At 56.7% G+C, this 18,464-nt stretch overlaps 1 protein-coding gene across 2 annotated transcripts in view; it reads right to left on the minus strand.

Moving 5' to 3' along the window:
• Window positions 1-18,464, minus strand: part of VAC14 (VAC14 component of PIKFYVE complex) — a 97,683-nt gene that overhangs the window by 43,662 nt on the left and 35,557 nt on the right. For both annotated transcript variants that reach the window (XM_029208119.1, XM_029208127.1), the window contains one exon: window positions 3,964-4,120. In XM_029208119.1, coding sequence (XP_029063952.1) covers window positions 3,964-4,120 — 157 coding nt within the window. The remainder of the gene's footprint in view (window positions 1-3,963; window positions 4,121-18,464) is intronic.

The following is an 18,464-nucleotide window of genomic DNA, read 5'->3' on the forward strand; positions in this document are numbered from 1 at the left end:
CCTAGAGCTTTTCGACTCCAGCACCCGTGTGCTTTTACGCCGCCCGAAAAGGGTGTGTGGGCTGGGAAATGGTCTGGTGTGGCCGGAGGAAGTAGAGGGCAGGCCAGGGGGGAGGCAGCAGAAGGGCAGGAAATGAGGTGCTGAGTGGCTTAAGGCTGGAATGGGGTCCCTGAAGTTGCTGTGAAGAGGAGGGATACCCCCCAAAACTGCCAGGCTGAGGCCACAGCCCAGCACGCAGAGGAGGAAGCTGGACCACCGATCCCACCACCACTGCTGGACAGGGTGGGGTTCACGTGTGTTGCTGTCTTCTGAGTGTGAAGGTGAAGAGAGCAGGCTCTCAGGCCAGGCTCCCGGGCCAGCACCACCGCTGCCATGATCCCCCAGCCCAGGTGGGAATGACAGCAGTGCCCTCCTCAGAGATGGCATAAGGGTCAAGGGCTGATCCACGGGGAGGGTTCAGTGAGCTGACATGAGAAGTGCTTAGAACGGTGCCTAGTCCTAACCAAGAGCTCAGCATATTACAGTCACCGGTCCTATTGGCAAAACTACCAGGGATGGCTTCCCAGGTTTCTCCTAGAATTTATTTCTGCACTTGGTCACGCCAGGCCGGGATATAAGCAACGAAACTGAATCAGAACGTTCATTTTTGCCCGTGTGTTTAGAGCTGGGACCAGAGAGCCCTGCAGGGCACATTGACAAGAGCTGCTTTATCCCAAGAGTGGGCCCCGTGGCCAGAAGGGAAGGTCATGAAGACTGGGTTTTGGGGGCAAACGTCAGTCCTGGGGTGACTTTTGGTCCCAGATCGCCACACTGCTGTGGTGCGGGGCCCAGGGGCCTGCCTCTCGTGCAGCAGGATGTCCAGGCCCGTCTCCAATGACGGACTCAGCCCAGAGCCTGCCTGCTTCTGCTGGGCCTGCCCACTGCAGGCCTGCTCCAGGGGGCTCACCATCCCCTCTCCCCTGAGCCTGGCAGGGCCCCAGCCATGTGGAGCCACACAGAGAAGGCACAAAAGTTGCCAAGTCACAGGGGACCCAACCGGTTGTTTTCGTGTCATATCACCAAAACACAAGTTAGGGAGACAGGGAGCCTTCCACAGGCTTCCCTTGGGGCCACCCACCCAGGCAGCTCCCCTCTTGACTGCCCCAGAAGTGGCCCTCTACCCAGCCCCGGGGCTCTGCCAAGGTCAGGAGTGAAGGGGGGCAGGCCGGGGTGCGGTGGGGTGGGGGGAGGGAGACCACCGCCTCTGCCCCTGCCGCTCTGTGCTGGAGCCAGAGATGTTCATGCTAGGCCAGGCGAGAGCAAAATCCCCTGTGGACAACTCTGCCTGTGGCCCTGGGGACCATTCCTGTGGCGCTTTTAGGCCAGCACAGCAACTACCCAGGCGTGTAATGGGCTGGCTTCCCTACCGCTCCTGCTGCGTTCAATCTGCACCCTCCGAGTTTACAGACCCAACAGGAAGGCAGGGCCACTTAGCTCCCTACAAACACCACCAGTTTCCTCTTTGCTTGGCTCCCAGCCTCCTTGGCTTTCCAAAGTGCCTTTACAGGGACGGGAGGGTTGGGGTGGCGGTAAGGTGGCAAACGACCTTAAAGGGACACAGCTCTGCACTCCGCAAGTTCTCAGAGCTGCGCCCTGGAGAGCAGAGGAAGGCAGCGACCAAACAGGAAGAGGGGCTGGCCTCGCAGCCTCTGTGCACAGCCAGACGGAAGCGGACAGAACAACCCCCTCGCACGCCTGAGAAGTGATGGGATAAAGGGCGGCCGTGGGGAATGAGTGCGCACTTCCTGCGTGCTTTCTGACTCACACAAGCACCCCTACCATCCTAACAGCTCTGGGGCCTTTGGGGCCTGGCGTGTGCCCTCCCCAAGGTGGCTGAGACGGGAGAGGGGACAGGGTACAGCTCTGGCTTCCCATGCTCTTCTATTACCGCCTTGAGCTTGACCTTTTAAAACCATGGACCCGTCGGACAGATCTGGGGTCAACTATGAACAGCACGCATGTGTGGTTCCCACACTCCCTGCAGGGCACACACAGGTCTCGGGCTAAGAGCTCGGGGCACATGGCACTGTGTATCCTTGAAGTAGGGAAGCATTACTAGCTTCAGGCACTTCCTTGGTGCTCTTTCCAGGATGGAATTTCTTCCCATCTGGCATACTCGGCTGTTTTCTATGAATTCGGGGTGAGGCCCTGGCTGATGTGAGCCGGTCTGACAGCCTTGTGAGCTGGGGCGAGTCTTCACCACCTTGGCCTCCCTAGCGGCCCACCTGTCTTGACAGGGCCAGGAGCTGGGGTTCAACCTCTTTGCCCTCCAAGTCCCTTTCAGCCCCTGCTCCCAAGCAGTGGAGGGCTTGCTGCCGGAACTCCCTGGACCAGGCCCTCTCCAACACAGACCTGAGCTGTTCATGGCTGTTTTCTGGCCCATCTCCACTAGCCAGTAAGCGTTTCACAGTCATCGACTTCTCTGTGCCCGGGAGGAAGAGAAAAGATACCTTACAGATGGAGGGACAGATCACAGACAGTCCTGGGAGGACAAGGTGTCCCCTGCCCGAGGCTATGCTACCTCAGCTTCTCCCCGAGGATGCGTGCTAACTGCTTCCTGGGCAGGGAGATCTGGGGGCCTGGCCGCACCGGTGGGAACCCCTCCCTCAGCTGCTGCTCTTCCCCCTTTTGTCCCACCCCTGCGGCGAGGCTTGGCCTCACACTCAACCTCTGGCACTCCTGCCTCCCATCCAGATACTTCAGGCTGACGCCCAAGTGCTGACATGGGGACACAGGATGGAGAATGGACTCCTGAGCTGTGGGACAAAGGGTAGGAATCTCCTCCCTAGGGGTCTCCTGGTCAGGACGTGGGAGCCTCCCGGCCGTGGCCTCTGACTGCCCAGAGGAAACGGCTCACAGGCAGGGAAAGCACCGTGTCCTGTGAAATGAGAGAAGGAAGCTGGGCTGCTGCTAGAGCCCCTTACTCCTTCCTTGCTTTGGTCAGAAACAGCTGGAAACTTGGGACCAGCTGCAGGCCCAAGAGTGTGCACAGTGGCGGTAGCCTGAAGCCTGGGGTCCTATGTGACACCCCACTGCAGGGGCTTCAATTCAAGTGTCATCAGACAGATGTCTTTAATGCATGGGCGTTCTGTGATTGAACGGCAGCCCTGGGGTCACCTCCAATTCCACCAAGCAGGTGTCCTCAGGGCCGAGTACCGGGACGCCTTCTGGGACCAGTATGGTGGGGCTGCAGGAGGGAAGCTGCCACTGAAAGGCCCCAGATCTATTTGACTCTTGGCTTCTGCATCAAAGGAGGTCTAGGACCTTGTATCTGGATGTCAAGAGCTGCTCAGGGGACAAAGAGACACCCCAGGCAAATGCCCAAGATTCGCTGGGTACTTTCCTTCCAAGTCGCATCCCTGGGCATTTTCCAGGATCGTGTCACTGGAGGGAAGAGGCGTCTGCCTGGGAGGGAGGACCTGGGAGTCACACAGGCCCAGGGAGAAGAGCCACCTGCTGTCTGGAAGGACGCTGAGGGGTGAGCTCCAGGAGTGCCACGGCCACCTTCACGTTGAAGGACTGCCCGGGAACATCCTGTCTGAATTATCTGCTCTCCGGCCTGGGCTGCCTGCCATGTTATTTTTAGCTTCTCGATGAGGAAGGGAGCGGCTGCCTAGTCTTCCACCTGTGACACCCAAGACTCCGAAGCCCCTTGATTCCTGACTGGGAGACGCCACCCCAGGGAAAGAGACAGTCAGCTGACCCAGATGCTTTTATATTTAGCCAAAGGCCCCAAAGCCCGAGACTTGCAGGGAGATGAGGAAAAAGGGCTGTGAAGGTCTCTTACAGGGGTGGAGGGCTGCTGTAGTGTGAGGCAGGAGGGTGCGGAAAGAGGGACAGCCAAAAGGCCAGCCGGTCCAGGACAAGACTGAGCACTGCCATTCCCAGGGTCCCTGAGGCTGCAACCCTCCGGGAAGGACTCACCAGGAGTCTTCAGTAGGCCAGCTCTGCCAGGGGTGGGCACCTGGAGCTCTGAGTGGCTGACCCGGAGGTCAGGGCCATCGAGGGGGCCTGGGTCATCCATCTGGCCTGCGGGGGAGGAAGCGATTTCTGCCAATACCTCCAGATCCTTCAGAATAACCTGGGGGAGAAAAGCAGAGGATGAGGGACAAGGACCTCCGTGCTGAGCTGTGGCTGGAGACAGAGAGCTCCCTCCGGGGGTGGGAAGGGGTCTGCAGAGGGTGACGGGGCTGGCGAGAGCTGCCAAGACTGTGGCTCTAACAGTACTCAGAGGGTTCTGCAAAGGACATGGGCCGAGGAGAGCACAGACAGGCAGTGGATGGGGGCAAGTGCAGGAAGGAAGCCGGAGTCAAGGCCCGGGAGTCAGCTCTCCCATGACCACTCCTCTTGTATATTTTAAATGGTCCCCAGGGTGCAGTCTGTGCAGTGTGTGCCCCAGGGCTCCGGGGCTGGCCAGGCCTCGATGTCGACCTGTGCAAGGGTCCAACAGTGCCCTCCAGGCCACACTCCTGGGGGTGCCAGCCACGGCCCAGCCCACCACCAGGCCACAGGGCAGATCCTTCTACAGAGGTGACCCCAGGCCACCTGCCACATTTGGGGTGTAATTCTGGTCTCCAGGACGGAGAAGTTTCCAACTTCTAGACACAAGGTTCAGTTCTCGGCTACCTCTGCGACATTCATACAAAGATGTGAGAGGTCCCCAGGGGAGACCCCACAATCCAAAAAGCCCTTGTACCTTTAGAGGCTGTCTCCCCTTGCACAGCACCCATCTCCTCCAGCTCCTCACCTGGCAACAACGGCAAGCAGGGTGGTGCCTCACCAGGGTGGGGGTAGGGCACCCTGTTTGTGTGTGTGTGTGTGTGTGCGTGTGTGCGTGTGCACAACTCGGTAACTCACCTGTCCCAGCTCCTCCAGCAGAGCCCTTGCCACACTGCAGGCAGGGCTGCCCACCCTTTTCTGCTCCCCACTCATCTCTGTGCTCTGAAGAGGGACTGTGCCTGTCCTAGCACAGGTGTACCCGCAAGACTATCTCTAGCACCCAGTGGATGCCCAACAGGCACCATCCAATAGATGGATGACTGTGCCTGAGCCCAGGCCAAGAACTACCACGGCAACCAAGGGCTTCAGTCCTGAACCAGTGGAAGTGACGCAGAGCACCGGCGGATGGGGCCCCGGTGGGTGGGCTGTGTGTGGCTCGACAGGCCAGCCATGGAACGTGGTGACTATAGTCAAAATAAGGCTGCTCCCAGGCTGTTTGTACGATGATGAAAATGTTTTGGAGTTAGACAGTGGTGATGGTTGCAGAACCTTGTATATATACCAAACCCACTGAATTGGATATTTCATTTATTTTTGGCTGTGTTGTGTCTTTGTTGCTGCGCCCAGGCTTTCTCTAGCTGTGGTAAGCGGGGGCTACTCTTCGTTGCGGTGCGCAGGCTTCTCATCATGTGGCTTCCCTTGCTGCAGAGCACAGGCTCTAGGTGCACGGGCTTCAGTAGTTGTGGCGCGTGGGCTTCAGTAGTTGTGGCACGCGGGCTCAGTAGTTGTGGCTCGCGGGCTCTAGAGAGCAGGCTCAGTAGTTGTGGCGTACGGGCTTAGTTGCTCTGCGGCATGTGGGATCTTCCCGGACCAGGGCTCGAACCCATGTCCCCTGCATTGGCAGGCGGATTCTTAAACCACTGTGCCACCAGGGAAGCCCAAATTGTATATTTTAAATGGGCAAATTTTATCTAAAAAAATAAAAGATAATGCTACTATCCTCTCTCCACAGCTTGAAGGTGATTCTTGTCTCAATGCGAGTAACATGCCAGTACCTCTTCCTACCCTGCCCCACTTGTCACTTCTCCTCCTGGTGTCCTCTCTGTCAGCTCTGGCCCATCCACCTCTCCCAGCAGCATGGTGTGGTTGGCACGCAGTTTCCCCGAGAACCTGTTGCTTTGCTTCCTACCCTGCCGCACCCCGGTCCCATCCACGTTCGACGTGGAACTCATGCACACAAACGCCACCTCCCATCGGTCCAGCCTCGTCCTTTCCTTCGTCTCTCTGCTGACTCTCAGCACTGCCTGAGCCCTGCGCTGTGCTGGGTGCTGGGGCTGCAGATGAGTCACAGCTGCCCTTGCCATGGCCTGGCGGGCAGACCCACACTAGCCTGCCCTTCTGTGCATCAGTGTACGTGATTTCAGAACATTCTGACTGCTGGGCCTGCAGGGAATGGATTCGTGCTGGCTGAAAGTCGTGGCTGCTAAGAACCCAGACAGATGGCAGGAGCAAGGGTGGCCCCTATGCCCAGGCCAAGAGCCCAGGGCCTGGGTGGGTCTAGGCCTGGAAGCAGAGAGGCCCAGGCCTCTGCTTCATCAAGGGAGGCCCCCAGAAGGCTGCCTACTGCAGCAATGGCAGAAAGAGGACACAGAGGGAGGAGGTGGATAGGGGAACAGGCAGCAAAGCAGCAATGGTGCAGCGCCGCACCATGGAGTAGCCCCTCCATCTGGCACATCCATCCAGGGAGCAGCAAGCCAACGGTGCCTCAAACAGCTAAACAGAGCTATGGGTTCCTAGTGTTTTACCCAAGGGGGCTGATGACATGTTCACACAAAACTTCCACAGGAAAGCTCACGGTATCACTGCTCATCATAGCTAGAAAGTGGAGACAGCCCTAAGATTCTGACACCAATTCTGATGTATGTCTTTATCTCACACCACCAGGCAATTTTCCGACACCAGCTGGGTATCCCACAATGCAACCTGCTTCTGCCACTGTCTAATCTGGAGACAGCGTTAGAACCCACGCGTTGGGGGCAGAGTCCTACAAGACTGCCCCCCAGAAGGCTCTCTTCAGATGTCAATCCTAAGTCCAGGCTGTCTGTCACCTGTGCTTCTGACTGCCTGGCTATGGATCAAAGGTTCCCAGAACCCCCTCCTTGGGTTTAATTTGTTAGAGCAGCTCACGGAACTCAGAAAACATTTTTCTCATTAGGCCAGTGGTTTATTGTAAATGATACAACTCAGGAACAGCCAGATGGAAGAGATGCACAGGGCAAAGTATGGGGAAAGGAGCACAGAGCTTTCATGCCCTCTCCAGGGGTGACACTCTCCCTGAATATCCAACCTGGAGGCTCTCCAAACCCCGTCCTTGTGGGTTTTTATGGGGGCTTCATTACATAGGCACAACTGATTAAATCGTTGGCATTTGGTGATTGATTCAATCTCAGCCCCTCTCCTCTTCCTGGAACTGGATGATGAAAGACATCTTTACTGCTGTCTTCAGTTAGGAAATTACAACAGTTTTAGAACGTCTGTGCCAGAAACGAGGAAGATCAAATATATATTTCTTACTATATATATATACAATACCACAAACCCAAACGTACATCAACTGATAAATGGATAAAATAGAACGCGGCATATCCACGCCATGGACTACTACTTGGCAATGAAAAGGAACAAAGTTCTGATAGCTTCTACAACAAGAATGAACCTTGAAAACATGTGCTACGTGAAAGAAGCCAGTTGCAAGAGATCACATATAATACATTTATATGAAACATTCGGAAGAGACAAATTTGTAGAGACAGAAAGTAGGCTGTGGTTGCCAGGGGCCGGGGGAGTGACTGCTAAGGGGCACAGGGGTTTCTTTTTGGGGTGTAGTATACTTTAAAAGTTTGAGATTTATGGTATGTGAAATTCATCTTAAAAAAAAAAAAGAAGTCAAAGCCCCAAATCAGCAGCGTAATTCCCAGCCCAGGGGCACTGGCAGAGCAGTCAGTTCTTGCTCTGCCCACAGCTTGGGCTGGCGGGGCCTCACTCACTCCCTGTGATCTCACACTTGGCTCGGACTCACAGGGGAGCCGAGGGAGCTGGGGGGCAACCTGTGTTTCTTTACATCTCATGGCATCTGCCAGCCCCACTGCACCCCTCGTGCCGACTGTACCTCTGAACCACAGGCTACTCCTCTCAGGTCTGGCTGCACAGGTGGGCAGCAAATCCTGGTGGTCGAATGCTGTCAGCGAGAAAAACTGCAAGGCAGCTGGGGCCAGGCCAGCGCTCGGCCAGACGTTGACCCCCATGAAGGCTGCAACGACCCACACCAGGTCCAGCAGGTACTTATTTCCCTAACAGAAAAGATGCTTGGGAAGAACCACCCTGCCTGAGAGGTCTGGCCTATGAGATGTCCCCACCCTGTGAGTGGCCCCAGGGCTGGGCCATAAGAGGCAGCTGTCCTCGCTCCCAACTGGAGGTAATGCCCTCACTTGTCTTCAGTCTCACATACAGGCACCCGCTCAAGGCACCAGGGGGTCCACTTCAAACCCAGCTCTAGTCCACAAACTGGAGACCAATAAGCTACACAGGGCTTTGTGGTCACAATCCTGAGTTCCAATCATTTTTTTAAAAAAATAAATTTATTTATTTATTTATTTTCAGCTGCGTTGAGTCTCCGTCGCTACGCGCGGGCTTTCTCTAGTTGTGGCAAGTGGCGGTTACTCTTCGTTGCGGTGCGCGGGCTTCTCATTGTGGTGGCTTCTCTTGTTGCGGAGCACGGGCTCTAGACACATGAGCTTCAGCAGCTGTGGCTCACGGGCTCTAGAGCGCAGGCACAGTAGTTGTGGCTCATGGGCTTAGCTGCTCCGCGGCATGTGGGATCTTCCTGGACCAGGGCTCGAACCCATGTCCCCTGCATTGGCAGGCGGATTCTTAACCACTGCGCCACCATGGGAGTCCCCCTGACTTCCAATCTTGACCCTGCTCTTCAGCCACCTGACCCTGGACCAGTGAACATCACCAGTGGACCAGTGAACAACCCTCCCCCCATCCCCCAGCATCTACTGCCGGGGCCTGTGCTGGTTGGAGGAGATGCAAGGCTGCAAGGCTGAACTGGGCCCTGCCTCAGACCAGAGTGACCTTGGGGGAGACGGGCGGTCCTGACGCACTGATAAGGCAGTGCCTGTGCAACGGGAGCCAGCAGCTCGGCCTGAGGGGGGCTGGGAGGCTTCGGAAGTACCTGAGCCCCAGTTTGCCTGGGAACCAGGGGTTAGAGGAAGGCACGCAAAGCGTTCTCTTAACTAGCAGAAGCCTTTCATGGATACAGGGCCAGACCCTGTGGCACATTCCAGGAAACTAGGCTTTGGCCCAGCTCCGGAGTGGGGTGTGGGGCTGGTGCAGAGATCAGGCAGAAGCCACAGGCAGGAGCAGGTCATCAAGAACTAGGACCCTGGGGCTTCCCTGGTGGCGTAGTGGTTGAGAGTCCACCTGCCGATGCAGGGGACACGGGTTCGTGCCCTGGTCCGGGAAGATCCCACATGCCGCGGAGCGGCTGGGCCCGTGAGCCATGGCCGCTGAGCCTGCGCATCCGGAGCCTGTGCTCCACAACAGCAGAGGCCACAACAGTGAGAGGCCCGCGTACCAAAAAAAAAAAAAAAAAAAAAAAAAAAAAAAAAAAAAAAGAACTAAGACCCAGGCAAAGAGGCAGGTCTGAACTTGGTTTTGCAGGTGATATGGGGGGCTCAGTTTCCTCATATGTGCCAATGGGGACTCGCCCTTGCAAGGTTGTTAAGATTACAGGAGATACTTCACGTACTACTTCTGTGCTGAGATTTTTGGTGCCAGAGCCGAGCTTGGTCAGTGGCCCTGGATCAGGGACTGGGCAGGAACAGCAGCGCACACATTGAGGCCTTCAGATTTCATCTCTGCGCCCATCTCTGTACACCTCCTCCTGCCCCACTGGAGAGCACAGCCAGCAAAGCTGCATTTTGAATTCTCATTTCTCACTTCGCATTTTGAATTCTCTTATTTTAGAAAGTTTAACACCAAATGGCAAATGAATGCAAATTACACTTCAATTGCACAATTAAAGCTGGAAATGTCGTCTACAGGTTCCTTCAGTGATCCCGGCCACGCCTCAAGATCTGTCTCTGGTCCCCGGGGGGCTAGAGCCAACAGACAGCCCCACTGTCTGCTGTACACACACACACGCGTGCACACACAGCGTCCTTCCTGTCCCGTACAGTGGGAGCCCCTTTTAAGTGGGAGTCAGAGAACATACCATCATCTCCTTCAGCCTCCAGAGCAAGGGGCTTGAGAGGGGCTATCAAAATGGAGGGCAAGGAATTGCCTGAAGAGCAGAGTGGGGAGCTGGCGGGGAGCCGCTCCTGGTTCCGAGGCCCATCAAGTCCAGCCACTGGCTCTCCCCCAGCCAAGCAGCAAAACCACTCAGTCCAGGTGCTGGACTTGAGGCTACGGAACCACAATCCTGACGCAGGCCTAGGCCGGGACTCTGCCTCTGCCTGGGGAGTGAGGAGAGGCTCCAGGGGGCAACGCCAACAGGGGGCCTGGGACAGAGCAACAGAGACCACAGAGGAGCCACTCTCCAGCTGGACCTGGCTTTGAGTCTCTGTGCCAGCCAGGGTGTTAGTGCTCTACTTCCCTGGAGACCTCGCAGCCCTTGGCTTGAGGACAGGAAGCTCGGGGAGAAGGACACGGTGATCTCAGCAGCCTTGATCACGCTCACGGCCTGGACAAAAGGCCGAGAGCTATAAACGCACTGCTCGGCCTCTAGAAACGCAGAGCCAGTCCCCCTTCCAGAGAGCGGGCCGGCTGGGCCCATGCCTGCGCTGGCCTGTGGTCCTGGCTCTGAGGACGGGAAAGGCTCAAAGAAGCAGGAGGAAGCCACACCAATTAGTATGCACTACACAGCTTTTCGCGGAATGAATATAAAACACTTGTGCTTTCTTTCTGTGTGAGAGAAAGAAGGGGGGAAAGAGAGGGAGGGAAAAAGGTTACAAGAAAGCAATATTCTGCAGGAGGAGGAGTGCCTGCCGTCACCATGGCAACGGGTTGGGGGGGTGGGGAAGGCACATCAGCTGGTCCCTGGTCCCTGAGTGAGCTGGCCATCGATGAAGTGAAAGGGTCGGTGGCAACTGGGTAAGGAAAACATTTGACAAAGCAACTCTGAGGGGAAGGTGGCAGAGGTGAGGGGGAAGGGGTGTCACACCCTCCGTGGCTTGGGGAGCAAAGTAAGGAAGCCACGGGACTCCTGAGAAAGGCCTTCCTTCTAGGAGGTGACCTGACAGCAGCTAAGGGCACAGTTCAGTGTGGGAGGGGAGTCATCGTCTGGATGGGCCACAGCAGGCTGTCACCCCCTGCATTCCAGTAGGCCAAGGACAGTCTCCCGGATGGTGACTGCTCCCTCCTTCCCTTTTTGGTCCATCCAGGTGCTCTCTGTCCCAACACCTTGTCCACAGACCAGCCCTGGAAAACCGCTCGGGGCGGAAGGCTCCCTCCCCCCTCCGCGACACGTTCCTGTTGGTCCTTCGCCACCTTGGGAATAGCTGGAGACCCAGAGCTTTGCAAGGTCAAAGCTTTCCCTAGGCTTGCAGGCCCGTCCTCTCCTCCTACCAAGACTCCTGAACATGAAGCCCCAGATGAAGCACTCAGCAGATACTGAATAAATTCTCGCTGACCTGCAGTGCCAGGCAGGAAATGGAAGATGGATGCTTCTGGACAGCTTCTGCCAAGGGGATGGCTGGAAAAGCCTCCCATTTCTCTACCCACTTATCTCTAAGAAGCTTTCTCCAAAGTTTGGCTAGGCCACTGGAGGCCCCAGATGTCAACTGGCTCAGCCTTCCAGTCCCACGAGGAGGGAAGGAAATCCCCAGGGTGGGCCCTTTCCAGTCCCAGCCAGGAGGAGGCCACAAGAGTGTTTCCAAGTGATGTACTCGGGCTGGTGGGAGAGGTGAATTCAGGCTGAAGGTCATGGAGGCTGAGGTCTGCGGGCCACTGCCATCTGATGCCTCTGTCCAGAGCAGTGGGGCTGCAGGGCCATGCCTGAGAGCTGGATCAGGTCAGGCCACTCCTTACTCTTGGGAAGTGGAGCTAAGAGTAAATGAAGAGGCACCGAGGCCAGGCAACCACAGGAAGCCTTGGGGCCTTCTGCTTCCTTCCACACAGAAGCCTGTCCCCTTTCTTCACAACGGGTACAGCCCAGCAGGCCAAGGCCTCTTGAGTTCCTGACACCTATAGAATGGCTTCTGCGGCTGGTGGAATCAGCCAGAGAACTGACTCTAGGAACACAGGCTGCCGTTCCCAGGAAGGGTCCCCTGGGGGAGCCGAGGGAAGGTCAAAGGATCTCCACAGGCCCCGCAGCAGTCAAACTATAGAGCTCTAGGTGATGGCACCTGGCACTAGCCGGCACTGGGACTGGAAGCCCCTGCCCTGGACACAGAGCAAACCTAGGTTGGAGAAAGCAGCGACCAGGCTCCAGCCTGGCCCAGCGCAACCCAGCCCAGGAGGGAGCGGTTTTCCCAGAAAAGCTTTCCGCTGCAACGGGGTCAGAGCAGGCCATGCCCAGCACTCTTGGGAGGCGGGTCCCGCAGCCTTGCAGCCCTGCCTTCTGCAACAAGCAAGGAAAGCACTGCCAAAAACACTTAGATTTGGGGGTGGGGGAGAAGGACGGCTTAGGCTTAGACCTATTTTCCCACTGAGAAAACTACGCAGATTAAAACCTTGTATGGCTTGGTAAAGCAAAATCAACTTAAAAAAAAAAAAAGGATTATATCTTGGTTTGTTGCCTGACTTTGAAGCATGCCCTTAGGAATCAAGATTGCTTTCTTTTCTTTCTTTCTTCTCTTCTGCTTTTAGTGAAGTTTGAAATGTGCCATACATGCCAAAGGCCAGCACCTACTGCTTATTAAGTTCCACAGTGACAGCACAGCATGGGCTCTGGCAGCCTAAAGCCTTCCAGCCTCCATCCCTCTGAGGGGAGAGGAGGGAAAGGCCAGCCTGGGGTGAGACAACTTGGAGACCAGTCCCCCCCCCGCCCCCGCCCCCCCTTCTCTCCCACTCCCAGGGCTTCCTGCTGAAGCCAGCCATCGCTCACTTGCATCCCAGAGGCCCTGACCAGTAGGTGCACCTCCAGGAGGCAAATTCTCCCCACGAGCCAGACAGGGAACAGGCAAGGGGCCGGCCACGCTGCGGGCAGCTCGGGAGCAGTGCGCACCCTGTTATAGCTCAGTTACCAGGCGATGAGCCGAGGAGCCGCTGTCTCCGGGGCACCAGTCCATGGCAACCAGGAGAGCGGCGTGGGGCTGCCCGGTCTCCTGCCCACTACCAGGTCTCCACTTAATCTCAGCGTGCTTGCAAGCCACTCAGCTCTGGTCCGAGGAGGCAGAACCAGGCCCCAGCAAGGGAGGGAGGAGGGTGGGGCAGGCCGCAGTGGGGTCAGCTCACCACCTGCCCCACCCCGTCTCTTCACTTGCTCATAAACGCGTCTGGGCACCTCCTATGTGCTGGACACAGCCTCTGTCCTCATAGAGTGTGACAAGGGCTGTGAGAGGGTCTGAGGGCACAGGGTGCTATGATGACACAGGCGGGGACCTGGCCGGCCTTGATGAGCAGGAGTGGGTGGCGTACGTGACAAATAAGGCTTCGTGGACTCACGGAGCATCGAGCTGAGATCCTGACCTAGTTACTTCACTTCCCTGAGTCTGTTTCCACTTTAGTAAAGTGGGGACACAGCAGAACGCACCCTCGAGGGGCTGCTGTGGAGACGGACTAAGACCACGCCTGCTGGGTGATGCCCAGCACAGGTCTGGTGTGGAGCGAGTGTTAGGTACACTTCCTGTCCTCAGCATCTCTAGCAACCAGAACTCCCCGCCCCGTCCGTGGGCCTTGCAAACTGCCAACAGGAAGATGTCAGGGAAATTTAGTTGACTCAGCTTTGGCCGTCTCTGGAGGAGAAGAAATCGACACACATCTTGGGAGAAATTTTGACTTCTCAAGATGCTGCAAGTGGGGTGGGGGTGCGGGTAAAAACAGGGCCCCTGGCCTGGCCACCACCACAAGGGCTATGGAGAGAGGGCATCAGGGCTGAGAGCTAAGGGCCTGGCCCCTAGCCTCCCAATAGGATCTTAGGCTGATCTGTTCTCAACCAGAGACAAGCATCAAAATCGTTGCAGGTTGTGGAGAATACCAGCACCCAGGCCACGAGGCTGCACCTCAGAGAACAATTCAGGAGGTCTGGGCTGAGGCCCAAACAGCCGGATTTTAAAAAGCTCCAGAGAGGGGTCCCTGGTGGTCCAGTGGGTAAGACTCTGCGCTCCCAATTGAGGGGGCCTGGGTTCGATCCCTGGTCGGGGAACTAGATCCCACGCGCACACTGCAACTAAGAAGCCCGTGTGCCACAACTAAAGATCCTGCATGCTGCAACGAAGATCCCTCATGCTGAAACTAAGACGCGGTGCAGCCAAAACAAACAACCTACCTATTAAAAAAAAAAGCTCCAGAGGATTCTGACAGTGGCCCTGGTGTGCGTGGCTCCCTGTGGCACTTCTGTTGGGTTGTTGGACTTTGACCTTTCTAGGTGAGGTGACTGATCACTTCCTGAGTTCAAGGAGAGATGGGCTGCGGCAGGTGGTCTGCTCATCCCTGGAGGCCAGTCGGCCTGTAGCTCGGCTCTCTGGGAGCCCCCAGCCCTGTCCAGGGTAAGACGGTTCGCAACCAGCTCCCCTTTGTGGACTCCCTCCTGTGCCGCCCAGCCCTACTTCGGGAAAGCAAACCTCCCCTTCATCTGCCCTTCTCAGTCCACCCTCGCCTTCACCAGGAGGCCCCTGCCCAACTCAGGTGCTCCAGTTACGGTGCAGCTCTGGGTCCTCACTTGCCCATCAGTGGAGGGAATCCAGACAGAGATGAAGACTGAAAACCCTCCCGGCACACAAACCTGCCTTCCTAGAGCAGGTGATGGCGGCCGATGGCGAGTACTGTGGGTCCCCCCTTACCTGAGGGAGGCTGATGCGGGGCAGTGAAAGCACACAGTGCAGAGATATGGAAGGATGAGAGCAGCAGGCCTCCCCATAGGCTCAATTCTGGGACTGAGACCACGCGCCCCTCTCCCCTGCCCCCTCCACGGCAATCGTCTGCGTCAAGGGCTCACTGCAGAAGACCTTCCAGGACCTCTAGCGCTGACGGCCAGTGCCTCTGCTGGGCCGTGGGGGCCTGGGGCCACCTGTCCCTGTGGCTTGTGACTAGAGGCCTGTGTCTCTGCCTTGCTGGCCACAGCTTTTCTCCCTGCTCATTACTTCCCCTCCTCTCATTTCCTCTCCAAAGCCTCCAACGGAAGCCACAGGGTCAGCCCCAGGGAGAGCTGAGTGGACCAGCCCCCGGAAGGCTGCAGCAGGAGAGGGTCCACACCTTCCTTGTTTCGGCTGTCTGTGCTGTGGCCCAGCTCATCTCTCCATGTGAGGTGGGCTCTCGGCGAGAGGAAGCAAGTTCTTGGCCCCTGACATCTCACCCCTCGGTTCTCCGGGCTGGCATCTGACCTGATCGTGTGATCTGACTATAAAGAAATCTTCGAAATTGAAGCGGGGGGTGGTGGGTGGTGGAGGGGTTGTTTTTGTTTGTTTTGGAGAGTGGATGGAATGAAAATTGGAGTGAAATAAAAACTGAGGCAAGGATATGAGAAGGAAAAACAAGCCCCATTCTTACAGAAGACTGTCCACTTTTGAGCAGGCTGCATTAGTATTCCAGGCAGTGGAGTCAGGACCACACAAAGTCAGAGCTGGAAGGGACTATCACGATCCAGTCCAACCGCAATTTAGGGAGGGAAATGGAGGTGAGGAGATGCCGTGGACTTGCCCGGTCCCACGGGGAGAGTGGGCAGCGTGGAGCAGAGGCCTGTCCTCCTGCTCTCCACCCAGGCTGCTTCCACACCGCCCCTCAGTTGTCCCTGCCACTGGCCCATTCCTTCTGGATGGGGCCGTGGGTGGGTGGCAGCCCCGGGGCAGCCCGATGGGGCAGGTCAAAGTCAAGTGTGTCCAGACTGAAGAGTAAAGTGCACCCCATCCCGGCGGCACTCTCGCTGTGCAGCGAGGTCAGACCTCCTGCGGGGTTTTAGATGTTCTGCAATCAGACAGAGCTGACTTCCAATTCTGGCTCCTGGCAGTGTGACCTTGGGCAAGTTATCGTCCTCATGCCTGAACTTCGTCTTATGTCAAACTGGGGATAATGAAAACCACTCCAAGATCACCAGGCAGATTCCTTAAGGCAACAGATGCGATGCACTCTGACCAGCGCAACTACCCCATAAACTGGTTTCTGCCTCTCCTTCTCCCAGACACGTGGCGTCCAGCACACAGTAACCAGCACGGTTTCCAAAGGACGCCAGTGCTGGGGGCGTCGGACAGGCCATCACTGGCTCTCTAACCTATCAATTACAGGGGCCTCTAAATAAGTGGCAGCCCTCATTTCTGGGGCAGACACTGAGGGATGGCCAATTTCCAACAGAAGGCCCTCCTTCCCGAGGGCAGGAGAGCACAGCCCGTCATCCTGGAATGTGAGTCAGAAGAGGAACCCATGGGGACTGGCGCCTCCCCACCACCCACAGGGCACAGCTCTTGGGTTTGGGGCCTCCCCCAATGCGGAAGGCTCTGTTGCCACCAACTAAATCCCTTTACAGCAGAGAGATGAATCCCTGGGCCCAACTGGCCGACCCCGCCAGACCATAGTGACAAGGGCTCCTGGGGAGAGGAAAAGTTGAGGGAGTGCTTTTGTGGACCAGGTGGGATGAGGGATGGAGAAGGAAAGGGACATGATGGGACAGCACAGCTGCCGCTTCCCGAGGCAGAAGAAGCCAAAGGCAGCCTCACCCCAAGTCCGCGCCGGGGGACTGGGCTCAGACCTCCAGTCAGCAGCAGCAGCGGCAACAGTCACAGCACAATCCCAGAGCCACTCTGCCCATCCCTTATACCGGCCTCGGCCCGTTTCTCTTTGGGGCGACTCAGCGTAGCCCCGCAGAGCTCTCTCTTTTGAGAGATTTGAGAACCTCTCCCGCTCCATTTCTCCTGGGATCTGGACCATGAAAACAAATGAAATCCTCTCCCTGTCCCCCAAAGCCCACCACCCTCAAATATAGTCGTGTCTGTTCCCTGATAACACCCCTGCTGGTGAGGGTCCGAGTGCCCCGAGACAGAGTGGGTTGATGGGCCAAGTCTCGCACTAGAGAGAAGAGCTGACGCCCCCCCTTCCCTCGGGACTCAGCAGAGGGTGGGGCAGCTCTTGCACTCCCGCCCACGGGTCTGGACACTGCTGGGACATACCATGGGGTAGAGGACAGGAAAGGCACTGGGCTACTCTGGACTAGGGTACATCACTGTTCCCATGGGGGACTTTAAGTACCTTTGTTAGATGCCCCCAGATCACTTCTTAGACCCGTCTAACTATCCCCCCATTATTCTGGCCTCCTAGTCATGGCTGTATGTCCCACTGGGTGTGACAGCCAGACCACACTCTCCATGCAGTTAATGGATTCCGGAGTTAGAAACTCTACCACTGCCGTGAGTAATGCCCTCACTAACCTACCTTCCAAAATTTCTAGAATTTGAACACATGAGCCATAAACTCCCATCCACAATTTCTCTTCATAGTTACTTTGCAACTAGGGGAGGGGAAAGAGGGGGGGACTTCTCCTGGATTGAGAATGTCTGCTCTAAGGTGTTAGGGACACCCCAGCTCCGAGATGTTGAGAAGCCTCTGGGAGGCTGCCTCTGGTGGCCCCAGGAGGTGTGCCCCTCTGGATCTCAATGGCATCAGCAAGAAGCTGTGGCAGTGAGAGGCCCCAGTGCAGGTCCTCTGCTGCGGATGGCATTTCTCCTCCTTCCCTTGGACCCGGGGCAGCCAGCTGGGAGCCCCTCCACCGGCGACACTGCAACACAGCCCACTGACGATGGGCTCCCCGCTCTGGGCAGCGCTATCTCAGGGCTGCTGGGGGGCTGATAGAGGGGGAGAAAGCACAGGATGGGGTACCGGTCCTGCTGCCTTCCTCTTGGTTTTTCTGTGACCTGGAAATGTACGATGAACCCCCAACAGCCCCACCTACTCTGGCCATCTGCAAAGGGCCTGTGTGGTCCTAGAGACAGGCAGGGAAACGGGACAGAGACCTGCTTCCATTCCAGCTTCTGCTGCTGAAACTGAGGCAGGAAGGACGTGGGGCAAACGTGGAGCCCACCTTCCTGATTTCAGTGTGTCTCTGCCATTTTCACAGAAATTATAACCAGCGTCGGAGGAGCTAACGTTTACCACGTGTTTACATGTGCTGCGTCCTGTGCTGAGCATTTGACATTCTCGATCTCATTTAATCCTCACAACAACCTGGGTGGGTGGTTCCACCATTACTTTCGGTTTTCAGATAAGAAAAGTGGGCTCAGAGAGGCTATGTAATTTGCTCAAGGGCAACCAACTTTTTTTTTTTTTTTGGCCCCACCATGCGGCATGGGGGATCTTAGTTCCCGACTAGGGATAGAACCTGTGCCCCCTACAGTGGAAGCGCAGAGTCCTAACCAACTGGACTGCCAGGGAATCCCCCAACCAACTATTAAGTGGCAGAGTCAGGACCAGACTCCTGGACAGCCTGGCCACCGGGCTGCACTGTCACTCGGGAAAAAATATTACCGGAAAGGAATGCCCCTCAAAGTCACAACAAA

Source organism: Monodon monoceros, unplaced genomic scaffold (assembly GCF_005190385.1).
Source record: "Monodon monoceros isolate NGI ecotype Baffin Bay Population unplaced genomic scaffold, NGI_Narwhal_1 Super_Scaffold_10, whole genome shotgun sequence".
NCBI classification, from domain to species: domain Eukaryota; kingdom Metazoa; phylum Chordata; class Mammalia; order Artiodactyla; family Monodontidae; genus Monodon; species Monodon monoceros.